Source organism: Hypanus sabinus, chromosome 8 (genome assembly GCF_030144855.1).
Source record: "Hypanus sabinus isolate sHypSab1 chromosome 8, sHypSab1.hap1, whole genome shotgun sequence".
In the NCBI taxonomy this organism is placed as follows: domain Eukaryota; kingdom Metazoa; phylum Chordata; class Chondrichthyes; order Myliobatiformes; family Dasyatidae; genus Hypanus; species Hypanus sabinus.
The window spans coordinates 159,825,169-159,845,522 of NC_082713.1; the positions used below are offsets into that span (position 1 = coordinate 159,825,169).

Here is a 20,354-nt window from a genome sequence, read left to right on the forward strand (position 1 = left end):
AAAGTTATGCTATTGCCCCACATACACCTTAGCCTTATTCTTCAGAATGTACTTGCTGAGGAAATTCTTACCAAAAAAAAGCTATGCTTCCAGATTTACCATTTGTCAGACCTATCCTGACATGCTGAAGGAGTTAGTGATTAAAGATCCAAGTCTGAAAACTGCTAGAAGTTTAAAACAAATATTTATTGCTAATTTATTATTATTTATTTCATTTTGTATTTGCTTAGTTTGTTGTCTTTTGCACACTGCTTGAATGCCCAAGTTGGTACAGTCTTTCATTGATTCTGGGATGGTTATTATTAGAACGATAGAAACCTACAGCTCAATATAGGTCCTTCGGCCCACAAAGCTGTGCTGAACATGTCCTTACCCATAGCCCTCTATTTTTCTAAGCTCCATGTAGCCTTCCAGAAGTCTCTTAAAAGACCCTATCCTTTCTGCCTCAACCACCGTTGCCAGCAGCCCATTCCACGCACTCACCACTCTCTGCGTAAAAAACTTACCCCTGACATTTCCTCTGTACCTACTTCCAAGCACCTTAAAACTATGCCCTCTTGTGGCAACCATTTCAGCCCTGGGAAAAAGCTTCTGACTGTCCACACGATCAATGCCTCTCATCATCTTATACACTTCTATCAGGTCACCTCTCATCCTCCGTCGATCCAAGGAGAAAAGGCTGAGTTCACTCAACCTATTCTCAAAAGGCATGCTCCCCAATCCGGGAAACATCCTTGTAAATCTCCACTCCACCCTTTCTATGGCTTCCACATCCTTCCTGTAGTGAGGTGACCAGAACTGAGCACAGTACTCCAAGTGGGGTCTGACCAGAGTCCTATATAGCTGCAACATAACCCCTTGGCTCCTAAACTCAATCTCACAATTGATGAAAGCCAATGCACTATATGCCTTTTCCCAATGCCTTATACTATTCTATAGATTTATTGAATATATCTGCAAGAAAATGAATCTCAAGCTTGTATATGGTAACATATATGTACTTTGATAATACATTTAAACTTTGAACTTTAAAATTGCTGCATATAAAACGCAGGTGTATAGAAATTTAGTTAGACCACATTTTAAATATTACACTCAGATCTGGTTAGCATACTACAGGAAGAATGTGGAGGCTATGGAGAGGCACAGGGAAGTTTCACCAGGATGATGCCTACATTGGAAAATATTAGTGATAAGGAGAGATTAGGCAAACTTGGGTTATTTTCTCTAGAGCGTCAAAGGCTAAGGGGCAATCTGATAAAAGTATATAAAATTAGAGACATAGATAGAAAAGATATTTTTTCCCCTCGGGGGGTGAAAACGTCAAAAATTGGACGGCCAGTGTTTGACACTATCTCATTTCAGTACTACTCCAACTGACAGGGAGAATGTTTAAAGGAGATATGCAAGGCAGATTTTTTTTTAAATGGCAAACAGTGTGGTTGGTGCCTTGAAAGCACTGCAAAGGGAAGTTTTAGAAACAAACATGAAAGCAATTTTTAAGAGACATTTAGACAGACCATGTTCAGGCATATGGGATTTGTTTAGATTGGTATCATGGTTGGCACAGACACAGTGGGCCAAAGGGTCTGTTTCTGTGCTCCACTGTTTTATATTCTGAAAGTACACAAGGAATGGAACAATAAACACAAATAATTGCAACTCCACTTAACTTTTTTCCTCAGTCATAAAAATTGCCACAAAAGTGTCAGTTCCATAGAAACAGAGAGCAGCCAGGAAAATCTTAGCAGAAAGACAAGAAAATCTGCAGATGCTGGAAACCTTAGCGGAGCTCAGCAGGCATTCAGTGCAGATCTGCTGGTAGTTTTCAGCAATTTCCAGCCTGTTGGAACAGGTGACCAAAAGGTTGGTTGAAGAGATAGACTAAGAAAAAAATCACAATGTTAAGAAATTTAGGAAGAAAGATGTAGTGGCACACAGCTGTCAATTTACCAAAGGTAGTGCATCATAGTACTTTTATAGAGAGAAGAGAAATATAGGAAGATAATTATAAGATACAGAACCTAGTACAGCCACATGCTTCATGAGTCTGCTCCATCACACAGGCTAAACCTGCAAATCTTTTCTGCGATCTGGAAATTCAACTTTCAAAATTAAATTTTCCATAAAATCACCAATCAGAATCAGGTTTATTATCACCAGAATGTGTCATGAAATTTGTTAACTCAGCAGAAGCAATGCAATGCCACTACATGATAATATAAAAAGAAAATAAATCCAATTAGAATAAATTATATATAGTCCACGTAAATAGCTAGATTAAAAATAGTGCAAAACAGAAATAATCAACTCCTTGCTACAGACACCACAGCTACTATTTTTGCACAATCTACGTTAGGGAGTATTCTGGACTTAGGTTATATAACAAAATATTAACTTCAGCAACTAACTTCGGCCACCAAACTTCAGACCTGAACACGGATTGTAGACTAAATTTAAAATGCAGCTCCAGAGAATAGCTTCCTGAAGCTGTCACACACACCAGTTAGTTGAAAACTAGACAATGCTGATAAACATTCATTTTGTGTGTCTGGAGTTTGGGTGCAAAGGAAGGAGGGGTGAAAATTATATGTAATTCAAAGGAAGCATTGTAGATACATTGTAACTATAGAATTGTCCTTTGCTCTTTAGCATATGAAATGTCATGTGATATTGGATCAAATGGGCTTTTTCCTCCAAAAGGCTCTCAATATGATGTCTGCAGCTTGTTCTTGTTAAATAAAACACTTCTATACCCACGAGCTTCAATGTCTCTCCAGTGTCTTCGTTCATGTTACAACAATCTTTACCCAATTTGTATTTCCCTTTGAACACTGTTTTAACCTCATTATATGAGGGGTGATTGATAAGTTCATGGCCTAAGGTAGAAGGAGTCAATTTTAGAAAACCTAGCACATTTATTTTTCTACATAGTCCCCTCCTACATTCCCTTCTTTGTAGAAGTAGTCCACAGTATGGGGTGATTAATGTTCGTGGCCTGAGGCAGAAGGAGATGAGTTATTAACTTCAAACTTTCTGCATCATGACTCAAAGAGCTAATGTGCATTTAACAAGTGTCTTGGACCTCCTGGTGGTCCACAGCAGGGGTGATTGATAAGTTCATGGCCTAAGGTAGAAGGAGATGAGTTATACAGTTCTTGTTACATGCATGTGCAGTTCAACTCTGAGTGAAAATGCAGAAAGTTTGAAGTTAATAACTCATCTCCTTCTACCTTAGGCCACAAACTTATCAATCACCTCATGCTGTGGACCACTTCTGGAGGTCCCAGATGCCGACTTCTACAAAGAAGGGATCCGTATGTTCCATGACCGCTGGACTAAGTGTGTAAATGTAGGAGGGGACCAAGTTGAAAAATAAATGTGCTAGGTTTTCTAAAATTGACTCCTTCTACCTTAGTCCACGAATTCATCAATCACCCCTCGTATAGATTTCTCATGCATTTCTCTCTGCTGTTTGGGGCCCTACATACAAACCTCTTTAACTGATTCTTAGCTTCACTCAGACTGATTCTACTTCTTTATCATCCGAGATTGGATCCCTCTACTCTGCTGTCTTCATCACATCTTTAACCTAAAGGCTACTTTCTTCCTTTTTTTCATTTCACCTCTCTTCTGAAAAAGAGAAATATTCTGGAATATTTCATTTCCAAGCTTAGTTACACTTGCAATATTGCCTTTGAAATGTTTACTAGAACGTGCCTATTTCCCTTTAATTATGCCATTAGAGTTCAAAAACATTTATTACCCAAGTATGTATACTATATACAACCTACAGATTTGTTTCTTTGCAGGCAGCCACAAAACAAAGAAATCTAATGGAACTGATTAAAAAAAAGACCACCAAACACCGAGCGTGCAGGAAAAAGAACAACTGTGCTGTATTCAGAACCGAAGCTCACAAAAGTCAGTCCACTGCAGCTGATCCAAGAGCATGTTAATTGTAGCCACAGCCTCGGTTCATTGCAGAGATTAGCAAATCTTTCAAAGCAGCTAGCTAATTACTGGCCCACTGACTGCCTCCAGCCACGACATCCTGACAATTTCAATCTGGCCTGGTGCTTATATCAGCCAAACAGCGGGCCCATCCTTCCTCTCAGACACGGGCCCTGCAGCTTCGATATGATCTCGAGCCCAGATCTCGGTGCCTTGATTCAGTCCACACCTGACTTTTCCAATTCAGCCTGGCACGTAACTTGGTCAAAACTTCATAGTAGTTAATAGTTTTGTCCATTGCCAGCAAGTTGTCGCTGTGCTTCATCAGCACCATCTTAAACCATAAGAGTTGTCATCAGACTTGTTACAAATTCGCTAAGCCTTTCTCTTTAATAGAATCATAAACAGAAGCAGCACATTAAGGACACAGGAGGGGGAACGAAATCTAGTGAACTGAGAAGTATTAGTAAATACACTTGCATTTGGAACACCCTAATTTCACATGCGGCAGACACCCAGTTTCTACTTGCGCTGTTCAGAAACTGGAGCAGTCCATTCCGTGGCTGCATGCAGACAGACCTCGACTGTATTCAGGCCTGGGCTGCTTCATGGCAAATAATGCTGTAGTACCAAACAGTGGCCATCTTTTATCAGTGAGTCAAACAACCTAACTGTGACATACAATGGCATTTCAAGGGCAGCAGCAAATATTCTATCTGTTTGGCAGCAGATTCTTTCCCCCCTCTCATTTTAAACAATGCCCCCTAGTTTTGAGTATTACTATCTACACCCCTCATGATTTTATAAAATCACCTTTCCTCGCTCAAAGGAAAACAGTCCCAACCTATCCATCTCTCCTTATAACTATAGCCCTTTTGTCCCAGCGGCATTCTTGTGAATCTTTTCTGTACCCTATTGGCACCTAATATCGACATCCAGACTGAATGATGCCCCCAATCTCCTCACCCTCATGCCACCCATGCCTCAGAACTGTGCTAAAACAAACTTTTTCCACAAAAGGCCATGAGATATAGGAGCAGAAGTTGACCATTCAGCCCATCTAGCCTGCTCCACCATTCCATTATGGCTGATTAATTAACCCTCTTAACCCCGTTCTCCTGCCTTCTCCCCACAACCTTTAACATCCTGACTAATCAAGAGCCTATCAACCTCTGCTTTAAATATACCCAATGACTTGGCCTCCACAGCCACCTGTGGCACTCAATTCTACAAATTCACTATCCATTGGCTAAAGAGATTACTACTCATCTCCATTCTAAATTGATGTCCCTCTACTCTGAGGCTGTGCTCTATGGTCCTACACTCCCACACTATAGGAAACATCCTCTCCACATTCACTTAATGTTGGCCTTTCAATATTCAATAGGTTTCAATGAAATCCCTTCAGTCTTCCAGTGAGTACAGTCCCAGAGCCACCATACGGTTCTCATATGTAAACCCTTTTATTCCCAATATCATTTCCTTGACCCTCCTCTGGATCCTCTCCAATGCTAACACTTCTTTTCTTAAATAAAGGGCCCATATCTGCTCAGCATACTCCCAAGTGTAGTCTGAACAATACCTGATGAAGCCTCTGCATTACATCCTTGTTTTTGAACCTCTCAAAATGAATGTTAACATTACATTTGCCTTCCTTACCACTGATTCAATCTGCAAGTTAACCTTTAGGGAATCCTGCACAAGGACTCCCAAGTCCCTTTGCACCTCTGTTTTAGAATTTTCCCTCCACTTAGAAAATTGTCTATGCCTTTATTCCTTCTATCGAAGTGTATGACCATACACTTCCCAACACTTTATTCTATCTGCCACTTCTTTGCACAATCCCCCAATGTCTAAGTCTTTCTGCAGACACCCTGCTGCTTCAGCACTATCTGCCCTCCATCGATCTTCATATCATCTGGAAACGTGGCACAATGTCAGCAATTCTATCATCAAACTCATTGACGCGCTGTATAACATGAAATGAAGCAGATCCAACACTGACCTCTGCAGAACACTACTCGTCACCAGCAGCCAATCAGAAAAGGCCGCCTTTATTCCCACTCTTTACCTCCTGCCAGTCTTCTGTGCTTGCTAGTATCTTTCTTGTAATACCATGGGCTTTCTTGTTAAGCAGCCTCATGTGCGACACCTTGTCAAAAGCCTTCTGAAAATCCAAATAAGCAACATCCACTGACTCCTTGAGAGGAGATCTGCAATACACTATAGTTTTATGAGTGTCTTCAACAACTTTATGAGGGGACTAACACAAGGGTGCATAACTTTAAGATGACTGCAAGAAAGTATAGGGGGCAAGTTTCTTTATCCCTGTTAAAGTACAGTATAGGGAAAGAATAGAGAAACAAGCGAAAATCTGCAGATGCTGGAAATCTGAGCAACACACAAGGAAAGAATAGAGGTATCTTTCTTTACAGAGAGTGGTGGGTGCGTGGACCGGGGTAGCGATAGAGGCAGATACGTTACGGAACTCTTGGGTACATGGATAGAGAAAAATGGAGGGGTATATAGCAGGAAAGGGGTATTTTGATTTTAGTGCAGTTTAAAAGATCGGCACAACATCAGGGGCTGAATGGCCTACACTGTGCAAGGGAATGGACTGTCACTGTTTCAGGTTGAGATCCTACATTTATGGATATTAAACTCACCAGTCCAACTGAAAGATGTCTATCAGCACATTTACCAGAAGGTACAAAGAATTTAAAAGTTATCTGCCAAAATTTTGATATGTATTTCATCAGGCTATACAAATTTTACCTCTATTTCTCTGCACACCTATAATCTCAAATCATTCTCCAGGCAGGAGACTTGAATGTGCAGTGTATGTTACACAGCCATAAATAATTACTCTGCTCTGCTGCTGTCTGTTCAGATGACGCAAGTGCCTAACAAATGATTGGTAGATGAGACTGAATGGATTAACAGATCAGTTCACTATTGAAGCAATGTTTAATTGAAAATAAAATCACAAGGACAGGTCACAAAAGGAAGATGATTCTTGTTATGTCCTCACAGCTTTAAATCTAAAATAGTGCAATATTGAAAAACTTGCTGCTGTTTCTCTCTGGGAGTGCTCACTTTTATATTGGCAGGGGGCCTATATAAACACCAACATTCCCAGAGAGAAACACCAACTGTGCACTGAGGATGAAATATCTGTAAGCTAGTTCCCAAGCTCAGTGAACACCACGTCATCAAACACCTCAACCAGAGCTACCAATATCCACCACCATTTAGAAACATCTCAAAATAATTCAGAAAAAATTTATTTCTAAAAATGCTTTTCCAAAAGCAGCTTAAGCCTTAAATGTAGAAAATGTTGCTGCCAACTTGCAGGCAGTAAACTCCTGCAAGAGTAATTTGATAATCATCAGATAATCCGTATAGCGCTAAATAAAGGTCATGGCATTGCATTGCACAGTAGCACATCCGGGCACAGTAACAGCAGCCAGGCCTGTGGCATATCGGCCAGTTTGGAAGCTCAGCAGGGAAGGGTAAAGACAGGCACAGCAATAATGATAGGAGACTCGAAAGTTAGGGGCATGGCCAGCAGATTCTGTGGCCGAGAAAGAGAAGACAAAATGGTGTGTTGCCTCGCAGGTGCTAGGGTCCAGGGTGTCTCAGAGTGGCTGCAGAAGATTCTCAAGAAGGAGGGTGAGCAGCGAGATGTCGTGGTGCACATTGGTTCCATTGACATTGTTAAAAAAAAGGGGAAAGAAGACTTTCACACAGTGAATATAAGCATCCGTTAAGTCTCCAGAGACCATGGATTTGCTCCTTGGAAAGTTCCCAGGGCGCAGGCCTGGGCAGGGTTGTATGGGAAACCGGCAGTTGCCCATGCTGCAAGTCTCCCCTCTCCACGCCACCAATGTTGTCCAAGGGAAGGGCAAGGGCCGATACAACTTGGCACCAGTGTCGTCGCAGAGCAATGTGTGGTTAAGTGCCTTGCTCAAGGACACAACATTCTGCCTCAGCTGAGGCTCGAACTAGCAACCGTCAGATCACTAGACCAATGCCTTAACCACTTGGAAAGGGGGTTAAGGAAGAGGCTAAAGAGCAGGGCCTCCAAGGTGGTAATCTCCGATTACTCCCAGTACCGCGTACTAGTCAGGGCAGGAACAGGCTAGTAGTACAAATGAATGAGTGGCTGAGGGAGTGGTGCAGGGAGCAAGGTTTCAGATTTCAGGATTCCAGGGAAGGTACAGCCTATAACAGAAAGGATGGGTTGCACCTGCACCTGAGGTGAACCAATACCTTTGTGGGTAGGTTCAGCAGAGCTGTTGGGAAGGGTTTAAACTAACCTGGTAGGCGTATGGGAACCAAAGTGGGAGGGGCTGAGAATTGGGCAATTGGTATGTAAGTTGATGCACTGTGTGGTGAGTCTCTGGAAATTCCAGTCTGTGGGAAGTATAACATGGGGGCAAAATCAGCAAGGGTAATAAATACAGGGCTGAAGGTGTTATATTTGAATACGCAGTATACGGAATAAGGTAGATGATCTTGTAGCACAGTTAGACATTGGCAGCTATCACATTGTGGGAATCACTGAGTCATGGCTGAAAGAAGATCATAGTTGAGAACATTCAAGGACATACCTTGTATCAAAAGGACAAGCAAGTAGGCAGAGGGGGTGAGTTGGCTCTGCTGGTTAAAAAATGAAATCAAATTCTTAGAAAGAGGTGACATGGGATCAGAAGATGTAGAATCCTTGTGGAGAGAGTTAAGAAACTGCAAGGGTAAAGAAATCCAGGTGGGAGTTATATACAGGCTCCCAAACAGTAGCTAGGATGCAGGATATAAATTACACAGCAGACAGAGAAGGCATGTAATCAGGGCGATGTTAAAATAATCATGGGTGATTTCAATATTCAATAGATTGAGAAAATCAGGAGTGGTTGATAGGTTCTTGATTAGTAAGGGTGTTCAAAGGTTACAGGGAAAAGGCAGGAGAATGGGGTTAAGAGCGATAATAAATCAGCCATGATGAAATGGCGGAGCACTCGATGGGTTGAATGGCCTAATTCTGCTCCTATATCTTATGGTCTTATACTTATAGCTCAACCTCAGCTGTCTTTTAAGAAAACAGTGAATCTATCTGAAATAACTATATTCATTCAGTTCTATATAATCTGGTCTTGTACACATCTGCTTTACACTAAAACTTACTGAAGAACAAATAAATAGTAAAGTAATGGAGATTTACAGCAAATTTGCAGGCCTTTTGGCCTATCATATTCATGGTCAAACCTTTTGCCATACTACACTAATCCATTTGGCTGTATTAGGTCTGTATGACTTCTGCATCTTGCCTATTCTTCTAGCCGATTATCATTGGAATTATCATTGGCTTTAATTCAGCAAGTAAACGTAAGTCTTCCACCACCAAAATCACTAAGAAGCACTTTTAATTTACCATTGTTCTTCTGGTGAAAATCCTACAGCAGAACTAGACAGGGCATGGCAGTTCCAGTTGTGATGTAGGTGTAACCTGGCCCACCCAATATGAATCATATGTAGTGAAATTATTCCAGGAATTCCTTCTCATTACAAAGCAAATTTCCAGTCGTCAACAGGACAGTAGTTCAGAACTGGGAAGCTGTAGTCAAAGGACAAGAAATACCAAATGTCACTTGGTTCCTTAAGATTGTTGTAGCTGACAGAGCATGGGGTGGTAGTGGGGAGAAGCTCTCACTCGCAACAATACTAAATGATCCCATTGGCGTGTGTCTCGAATAGCCTCTGACACCCAAGTCCAGCTCCTGGCCTTCTCATGTGACTTAGCTACTAAACTCAGCAGAACCATTTCTACTGACAGGAGGAGAAACAAAGGTGGGTTATTTTTGCCTTAAAAACAGTCGCTTCAAGCAGATGGAATTCATCAACAGTGGTTGGCAGCTCATCTGGAGGGAAAGCTCATGATCTCGAACCTCCGCTGCCTTGCACTCATGGAGAAGGCTTTGGGAGTAAACCCCAAGGAGAAATACCAAGCTGGAGTCCCTAAGGCAGTCCTACATTGAGTACAACACTGACTGGTAACTCCAGCAATGCCGCTGGCGCCAGACTGTATCAGTCACTGCCATTCCTTTGGGTTCAAAAGCTGTGCATGTAACACAGGGGAAACCTGTAACATGGACAACAGTTTGCTCTCCGTATCATGCTGTCCTGGCTTGTGTACCTAGGCAGCTGGGAAGCAACATCTACGGTCGATCCTGACCATCCGAGAGAGTGAAACCTAACTTGCAGACAACAACAAATTCCCTTTCCTTTCAGAGCAACACTATTTATCATTTATTTATTCTTCTAAGGAACAGAGTAAATCAAAATAAGAGTGTATTTCTTCAGTAATATTTACATTTGTTTATAAGAGAAACCCATTTTATATGGCAAGCAACTTGGGGATTAATCCTGACTTTCGTAAAGTGATACCTCAGATAGTATCAGAGCTTACTGTTTGATGGCTGTTTGAATTATTAAATAAACTCACTCAAAGACTCCATTAAACGTGATCGTTTACTCCAACAGCTTCTCCAGACTGATTCAGAAAGTTTCTACAAACAATGTTACAACCCAGCGAGCTGTCAACCATTTGACACTGAACTTGAAAGGGGTAAAAGCCTTAAAGCAGTAATTACCCTTTCACATCCAACATTTCGCTCCCACACAAATCAAATCTTGATCAAAAAAAAAGATAAAGCAATCAGGCTCTTGAGTATCTATTTTGGCAATTCTGTTTCAACAATCTGTTTCCATTATGATTCACCAACATCTTAAATGTACTTACCTACCTTGATTCTGAATCCCAAAATCAAAATTGGTCATTCAAATTTTTCAAAAAAACAGAGCTTAGTCAGCTTTTAGGGGAAAGTACAATATTTTTACTCTCTTTAGCGTAAGGGAATTTGCTATGACATTTAAACAGCCTCTTTTTTTTTACTAAAACAATTTGTTTGTTGTAATACTTATCATTATGCCACTAAATTCATATATTGGTCATTCAAATCAGGAAGACTCCAAATTGGAAACCCCAGGATAATGTCGGTTTGATTGCCCCAGGACTCTAACTGTTTTTGGGTCCTCAATGTCAAAAGGTTCACCGAATGTCATTGGATGCCACTCCACATCGCAAAGTAGATTTGTATGCAAATACATAATAGATATAAAGGTCCTGGTAGCAATTTGAGATCTCACAAGAACTTCACAATACTTGATCAGGCTTTTGATAAAATTCTATAGTAGGGCCCAGAAAAATGTTTTGCTATTTTACAGAATTTATAGGCTGAAAGGTCAACACTTTCCTTCAACAAATGTGTGGCATGGCCATTCATCAGCGTCAGTCAATGAATAAAAGCAGAACCCTCTTTAAGTGGCTTTCCTCCCAGCCCTTTCAATTACAGTCTTGCCAATAATCCTCCTGGACTCGTAATCTGCCAGCCTTTCGCAAATCCAAGTTTCACAACTACTTCTGCAAAGTCTGCGGCAAAAAGCCTACTAAGTAGTACAGGATACTCTGAGCCTTGTGCTCAATGGAATTTACCAACAAACAGTGCCTGGGCACAAAATATGCTGCTGCCCTTGTAATGCCAGTGAATGGCACGGTTAGGAGGGTTGACTCTGACACTGTTTAGCACTACAGCATTAATTGCCATGAAACAGCCCAAGCCTGAATGCTGTCGAGATCTTGCTGCATACAGGCAGGGACTGCTTCAGTTTCTAAAGAGTACAGGCAGAAATTGGGTATCCACTGCATGTGGAATTAATGTTAAAGTAAAGTAAAATTTATTATCAGAGTATGTACTGCATATGTCACCATATACAATCCTGAGATTCTATTTCCTGTGGGCATAGAATCAGATTCAGGTTTATTATCACCAGCATGTGATGTGAAATCTGTTAACATAGCAGCAGCAGTTCAATGCAATACATAATCTAGGAGAGAAAAAAAATAAAAACAATAATAAATAAACAAGTAAATCAATTATGTATATTGACTAATTTTTAAAAAACATACAAAAACAGAAATACTGTATATTAAAAAAAGTGAGGTAGTGTCCAAAGTTTCAATGCTCATTTAGGAATCGTATGGCAGAGGGGAAGAAGCTGTTCCTGAATCACTGAGTGTGTGCCTTCAGGCTTCTGTATCTCCTACCTGATGGTTACAGTGAGAAAATGGCATGCCCAGGGTGCTGGAAGTCTTTAATAATGGACGCTGCCTTTCTGAGACACCGCTCCCTGAAGATAGAAACATAGAAAATAGGTGCAGGAGTAGGCCATTCGGCCCTTCAAGTCTGCACCACCATTCAGTATGATCATGGCTGATCATCCAACTCAGAACCCTGTACCTGCTTTCTCTCCATACCCCCTGATCCCTTTTGCCACAAGAGCCACATCTAACTTCCTCTTAAATATAGCCAATGAACCATCCTCAACTGCTTCCTGTGGCAGAGAATTCCACAAATTCACCACTCTCTGTGTGAAGAAGTTTTTCCTCATCTTGGTCCTAAAAGGCTTCCCCTTTATCCTTAAACTGTGACCCCTCATTCTGGACTTCCCCAACATCGGAAACAATCTTCCTGTATCTAGCCCATCCAATCCCTTTAGAATTTTATACGTTTCAATAAGATCCCCCCTCAATCTTCTAAATTCCAGCGAGTATAAGCCTAGTCGATCCAGTCTTTCTTCATATGAAAGTCCTGCCATCCCAGGAATCAATCTGGTGAACCTTCTTTGTACTCCCTCTATGGCAAGAATGTCTTTCCTCAGATTAGGGGACCAAAACTGCACACAATACTCTAGGTGCAGTCTCACCAAGGCCTTGTACAACTGCAGTAGAACCTCCCTGCTCCTGTACTTGAATCCTTTTGCTATGAATGCCAACATACCATTTGCCTTTTTCACCACCTGCATGCCCACCTTCAATGACTGGTGTACAATGACACCCAGGTCTCGCTGCACCTCCCCTTTTCCTAATCAGCAACCATTCAGATAATAATCTGTTTTCCTGTTCTTGCAACCAAAGTGGATAACCTCACATGTATCCACATTAAATTGCATCTGCCATGAACTTGCCCACTCACCTAACCTATCCAAGTCACCCTGCATCCTCTTAGCATCCTCCTCACAGCTAACACCACCGCCCAGCTTCGTGTCATCCGCAAACTTGGGGATGCTGCATTTAACTCCCTCATCTAAATCATTAATATATATAGTAAACAACTGGGATCCCAGCACTGAGCCTTGTGGTACCCCACTAGTCACAGACTGCCATTCTGAAAAGGTCCCGTTTACTCCCATTCTTTGCTTCCTGTCTGCCAACCAATTCTCTATCCACATCAATACCATACCCCCAATACGGTGTGCTTTAAGTGTGCACACTAATCTCCTGTGTGGGACCTTGTCAAAAGCCTTTTGAAAATCCAAATATACCACATCCACTGGCTCTCCCCTATCCATTCTACTGGTTACATCTTCAAAAAATTCTATAAGATGTCCTGGGTACTTTGTAGGCTAGTACCCAAGATGGAGCTGACTAGATTTACAACCTTCTGCAGCTTCTTTTGGTCCTGTGCAGTAGCCCTTCCATACCAGACAGTGATGCAGCCTGTCAGAATGCTCTCCACAGTACAACTATAGAAGTTTTTGAGTGCATTTGTTGACATGTAAAATCTCTTCAAACTCCTAATAAAATATAGCCTCTGTCTTGCCTTTATAACTACATCAATATATTGGGACAAGGTTAGATCCTCAGAGATCTTGACACCCAGGATCTTGAAGCTGCTCACTCTCTCCACTTCTGATCCCTCTATGAAGATTGGTATGTGTTCCTTCATCTTACCCTTCCTGAAGTCCACAAACAGCTCTTTCGTCTTACTGACGTTTAGTGCCAGGTTGTTGCTGTGGCACCACTCCACTAGTTGGCATATCTCACTCTTGAACGCCCTCTCGTCACCACCTGAGTTTCTACCAACAATGGATGTATCGTCAGCAAATTTATAGATGGTACTTGAGCTATGCCTAGCCACACACAGTCAGCAAATCTATACAATAGTCACTATAACAGGATCAATGAAAGCTCAACCAGTGTGTAGACAACACTGTGCAAATATAAATAAATAGCAATAAATAACGACAGCACAAGATAACAAGATAAACAGTGCTTAAAGTGAGATATTTGGTTGTGGGAACATCTCAATAGATGAGTGCTGCTATTCCCTTTTGTTCAAGAGCCTGATGGCTGAGGGGTAGTAACTGTTCTTGAACCTGGTGTTGTGAGTCTTGAGGCTCTTGTACCTTCTACCTGATGGCAGCAGTGAAAAAAGAGCATGGTCTGGGTGGTAAGGATCTTTGATGATGTTCCTGATCTAAGAGTATTTACTAATGTTTTCTCAGTTCACTGGATTTTGTTCCCCTGCTATGTTCTTAATATCATAAATGGGCTTAAAATCCACTAAAAGTGGAGAAAATATTTTGTATTCTCTTTTTAAAGTACTCAAGATTGACACTGGCCCCTCATTTTCTTTTGAAAAAGTTTCAAATAAATTTGATGAATTAAAGGGTGATTTTTGCAAGCTAAGACTTTTGGCACAGAGTCTCACTGTACTGCACACAAAGGAAAGAATCAGATTGACCCACTCCATTGAGGTGTCCTACTGGGAGCAAGCTGTGGAAGAATGATCTCAGTACTACTGCACAGTGTTAAATCACACTGGGATGGAAATTTTCATACAAATTGGAATTTAGCAAAACATCCAGCACAGCACTGGAAAGCAACCCACACAGTCACAGGGACAGTGGAGGAACTCCACGCACGCACCATTTGCCAAAAACTCAACTGAACCGGCCACGTGAACACAATGAGGAAAAAGTGGTAGCCAAAGGCCGGAGATCCTGGATGGACGACTCACCTGCACAGAAGCCTGAAGCCCCACACCGTCTGGTTCTGGAATTGTTACTTTCTTACCACCATCAGGTTCTTGAACAGACCCACACAACCCTAACATGAAAAAATCCGCACAACCTAATCCTAACTCTGCAACACAGCATTATGCACTGTCTCTTGCACTACTATGAGCCTATCTCTGTCTTCTTTCGCACAAATGTTTTGTTTTGCATCAACTTCTTTCTCCTCTCTCTCCACTTTAAATATTCTGTCTTGCCTATACCAACAAGCTTGAGATACTGCTGCATTTTTCATTGTATCTGTACCTCATCGTATTTGTGCACAACTTGACTTGATAATAAAGTCCTTCCATAATTGTCAAAGCAGAAATCAAGAGCACGATAAATACCTGCCACTTGCCTGCTATCATAAAGATGTCAAAATATCCGATCTTAAAACAGATATTTATAGAGAAATATCACACCCAAGTACTCACAGCTCAGCTGTTGTGGTTGTAATGTTTGCTGTGTTGCAACTCTAGATTCTCAACAAGGCTGCTTGTATGTGAAAATCCAAAAGATTTCTCAGCGATATCCAACTCTTCCACCGAAGTTTTCATTACGACAAAATTATTTTAAGTTCAAATGAATATAGAAGAGCTTTTTAATACATTATTCTCTTTGTGAAGCAGAGGTGCTAGTATGTACTAATTATTAGTCATTAAAGATTGAACTCTGTGGGCCTGAAAAACCAACTTCATATTTGTGAGTTTGTCAGGTTATATTTTCCATGATAAAAGTTCACAACATGTTCAAAAAGTTTGTTCACGTACTTCAACTTCTGTTTCCACCTATATGATTGTCTGTAATACCACAAGACACACGAGCAGAATTAGGCCATTCTACACATCAAGAGTGCTCCATCATGGCTGATTTATTATCCTTCCCATTCTCCTGCCTTCTCCCCAACACCTTTGAAAACCCCTACTAATCAAGAACCTATCAAACTCACCTTAAACTCACTTGGCCTCCATAGTCATCTGTGGCAAACAATGCCACGGATTCACCACCCTCTGGCTAAAGAAATTCCTCCTCTTCTCTGTTCTAAATGAATGTTCTTTTGCCAAACTATGCCCTGTGGTCCCTGGCTTCTCCCATTATAGGAAACATCCCCTCCACATCCATTCCCTCTAGGCCATTCAATATTCAATAGGTTTCCATGAAAATCCTCCCCCTCATTCTGAGTACAGACTCAGTGACATCAAACACTCATCATACGTTCACCCTTTCAGTAACAGCATCATTCTCGTGAACCTCCTCTGGACCCTCTCCAATGCCAGCACGTTCTTTCTTCGACAAGGGGCTCAAAGTTGTTCACAGTCCAAGTGTGTTCTGACCAACGTCTTATAAAGTCTCGGTTATCACATCACTGCTTTTAAATTCTAGTTCTCTCAAAATGAATGCTAACATTGGATTTGCCTTCCTTACTGCAAACTCAACCTGCAGGTTACCTTTAGGAAATCCCACCCAGTACGGTCTCCAGGGCACGTTCTTTTAAAAGCAAAAGTGCGATAAAACAGCTTGGTCTTCCTGGTTTGCTTAAATCTTAAATGCAATTAATTGGCTGTTTTGCCTGCTTGATGACATTATTGTTGCTGGACATTGGAGATCTCCTATTGTTGGCAAATAATTAAATTAACAATAGGAAAGAGAAATGCCCATCGCTGAGCTTGCCAAAATGTTATAAGCAGCTTTTGTAGAAATCAGTGCCAAGTGATGTTGCTTCAATGCTGACTGCAAAATACAGGCCTATTATCTTTTAAATAAAATTACTGACAGTAGACTAAACTTTGTAAATTAAAAACGCAGGTGCACCCTTTTATTAATAATTGAATTGAGGTTGGACTAAACAGCCCAGCTGTGTGGTCTCTCTCTTTAGACTCTCTTGGTGGTATTATGCTGTTAAGTAATCGTACATGAGCAGAGACAGGCAAGTAATTTGGGACTGCTGTGTCAGATGTGCATCCGTGGTAACTATCAACATTTCCACGTCCATTTTAGTTAGCTCACACAGCATACTTAAACATCGAATCCAGAATCGTTAATAATTCCAAAACGATATCAGCAGCTTATAAACTTTTTTATGCTTAAGACAGAAGGAACTTTATATACCGTAGTTATAAATGCATGCATTTAAGGAGTACTAACCAAGCTTTTAAGGAGGGTCAAAAAATTCTTGCCCGCAAGTCAGCGTTGACCCCAATTATTATTTAAACAGTGTGACATTTATAAGTGAGGTGGCATCGTTGAACCAACGGGAATATCTATCTGATAAGTCTGGTGTTAATGAAGGCAAGAATTCACGTCTGGGTATAGGCAAGTGCGGACACAAAGGGGTCTGCAAAAAATAAGTGTTAATAGCTGCTCAAGGGAAACAGTTTTGCAGGGTTTTTTATTTTCCCCTGCAGTCGCTTATTTTTTGTTAAATACGCCAGTGAAGCAACCTTACAGGTCGGGCTAACATGCGCAGCCCAGCCCAGGCAGTGGCAGCATCCGAGCTCCAGTACCGGGCCTGCTGCAACTCCTCACACACTGAGCAAACACGCCACAAATACCCCTCTGAAAGTTAGAAGTAACAGTGAAGAAAACTTTTTTCCTGTAATAAAAAAAATCATTCCGCCAGCAGAATTGATTCCCACGCTTAAAACGCCGTCTCGTTTCCCCCCCCACCCCCCGTGTGTGTGAATGTGTGTTGTTTATCTCTTGAAGACCCGGGCAGCCCTCGCACTAACGCTGCGCAGGAGCCGCCCGACTTCGCGGCGCAGATCCGTTTGCTCTGAGTGTTTATCTCGGGGGCCCTTACCTGGCGCCTGTCGCGCAAACAAGGTCAAAAGCAGGAAAGTAATGACAAATGGATCAAGACGACCGGCCTCCCTCCGATTCATTGAATTCCACCTCTCGGCTTCTCAGTGGGTTAGATAATCCATCGAGAAGCACTGTGGGAAATTCCTCTGCCCAACAACTCCAAATATGACCATTGGCCACAAGCCACCGTGAATATCCCTCTCATTTGCCAAGGTTTTTGCTAAAGTGCTCTGAGAGGGGGAACAAAGTTTGCTAGTCCTATTTTGCTTAAGAAAAGTCTTTGGTATAATTTAAGCCGACCTCCCTCACTTTAATGAGAGCAAACGGGCTGTAGGTGTGTTTAAAGTTCTCCTCTGACCCACCTGGTGTCATTTTTGTTTCTGCTTTTATGTGTCTTTTTAATTTTAGATTACACGAATTATCGTGTCTTTTCAATCCAAATGCAGGCAAAACAAAAGAGAATATTTTTAGTACAATTCCTGGTTCCGGGAATGGCTGACTTGAGGTTCCTTGTTGAGGCATTGCAGCGGATCCCAGGAAAATACGCTTCTAAAAGATAGTGTGATGAAAATGATGTAATAGATTACACTGTCTTTGTAATTTAATGTCCCATGAAACTTGATGATCAGGACAAAAACTGACTCTAAGCCAAACGATCCATTTGGGCAAGCGAACTAAAGACTGATCCAGGAATTTTAGGAGGGGAGGTCCATGTTCCAGGAGGAATTTCCATATGTTAGTATTTGAATATCAAGTGGTATAAACACTAATGGCAAATGCGATACAAAAAGCCACAGTTTGAGGGTTGCAGCAGAGGGTCTTGGAGCTAAAGCAGCTCACAGTAGTGAGGACAAGGACAAGGAACAATTTGAAGACAAAGGTGAAGTTTTGGTTAATTAAGAGCAAATATGTGTTTATGAACAGAGAGACATGAGACAGTCGAGACTGCAGATGTTGGAACTTGGTGCAAAGAGACAAGCTGCTGGAAAATCTCAGCAGATCAGACAACATTTGTGGGGGGAAAAAGGCCTGTCGACGATTCAGAATGAAACTCTTCAGCTGGGCAGAGGGAGAATGTTAAATTGATCATTGTGGATTAGGATTGAGTTTTGAATAGGCACATTGGCAGAAGATGAGAAGGGTATTGGAATAGGTAAAATCTGTGGTAACAAGCTACTACATTAATCACACCTTTTCTGGTAAACAGTCACTGCGATCAATAGTCTGTGATTTCCCTTTCAGAAATGAGCTTTTGAACCACCTGGCATTTTTGTGGTGTGAATTGAAGTCTCGAAGGTGCAGGACGGCTGCGGCGTGGATCGACTTGAAGCTCTGGGGTTTGGGCCTGAGAGTGTAGCAAAGCTTCAGGGCCCAGCTCCTAGAGCGAGGAACGACCCGAGGTGTGGACGGTTTAAGCGCCGAGCTGGGTTGAAATGGTCAGGGTGACAGATCTGCAAGTGAGGGACAAGCTTGGTCAGCTTGCTGCTCCACAAGGTTTACTCGTCTCTATGCAGAACTGAGGCTGTGGCCTGCAACTAACGGGCGACTGGATTGGAGGCAGTGATGAGTAGCTTCACGGCTGTGGACTCACTTTGGTGAATTTTGCTGTTTGCTTGTTTTTGTTGTTTGCACGATTTGTTTTTTTCCCTGTGCACATTGAGTGATTGATGGTCTTCCTTTTTTAATGCGTTCTATGTGGTTTCTCTGTTTTGTGGCTGCCTGTAAGGAAACAAATCTCAAGGTTGTATATAGTATGCATAGTCTGATAATAAATGTACTTTGAACAGAGAAACTGAGACATCTTTATTATGGAGGTGGAAACATGGTCTTTCTAATGCAGTGGGCAAAAGATTGAAAGCCTAAATAAGGAAGAAGCGTGATGGCAAACTTGTAAACAATCAGGTTCATTACGAGACAGGGAGAGAGATAAAATCAGTAACTAGAGGAAGCTTGTCTTTATTTACTGCACCCAACTTGGCAAATCTGTGCTCCACATGGTTGCTTTAATGCAATTCTGAAATTCTAAAATTATTATTTTCTTTGCATTTGCACAGTTTGTCCATTGGTTATTTGTCTGTCTTGGTGTGTAATTTTTCATTGATTCTATTGTATTTCCTTGTACTACTGTAATTGCCCATAAGAAAATTAATCTCAGGTAGTATATAGTGACATATGTGCGTACTTTGGTAATAAATTTACTTTGAACGTTTACCTTAATTTACATTTGATTTTGTATCTTTAATGGTTTAGAAGAAACACATTAAACAACATTTAACACATTTAAATATTTTAAAGTAAATAATCACAATTCTTTATGTGCTCACTCCTATAAAATTCATAGTAACAAAATTATCAGTAGTCCCTTGCATGGGCCTCTCAATTTTTCTTAATAAGACTTCTTAACTCAGCTTCCTGTTTTCAAGGTCAAAATGATAATTTCTCCTTGTTAGCATTTGCCCTCCAAGAATTTTCTACCTCCACTGTGTACCACTTCTGTGCATTTTCAGCCCTGTGTATATATTCTCCATAAATCAATGAAGTTACAGGAATAATCTCTGACACTTGAAAGGAATTTCCACAAAACCCACTTTCATTTTCTACCAATGAGCTCTCCCAAAATCCTTTTCTGTTTGTCCCAATCC

General features: G+C 41.3%; 1 protein-coding gene across 5 annotated transcripts in view; it reads right to left on the bottom strand.

The window, feature by feature from the left end:
* Positions 1–17,844, bottom strand: part of msrb3 (methionine sulfoxide reductase B3) — a 129,645-nt gene extending 111,801 nt beyond the window's left edge. For 2 of the 5 annotated variants that reach the window (XM_059978378.1, XM_059978376.1), the window contains exon 1: positions 17,711–17,815. Coding sequence is in view for 1 of the 5 variants with exons in the window: in XM_059978379.1 (XP_059834362.1) it covers positions 17,711–17,792 (82 nt within the window). In the remaining 4 variants the exon portion in view is untranslated. Of the gene's footprint in view, positions 1–17,710 lie in introns of all 5 variants that reach the window. The other 3 variants (XM_059978377.1, XM_059978380.1, XM_059978379.1) reach the window with 3 other exon arrangements.
* Positions 17,845–20,354: the final 2,510 nt, after the last annotated feature.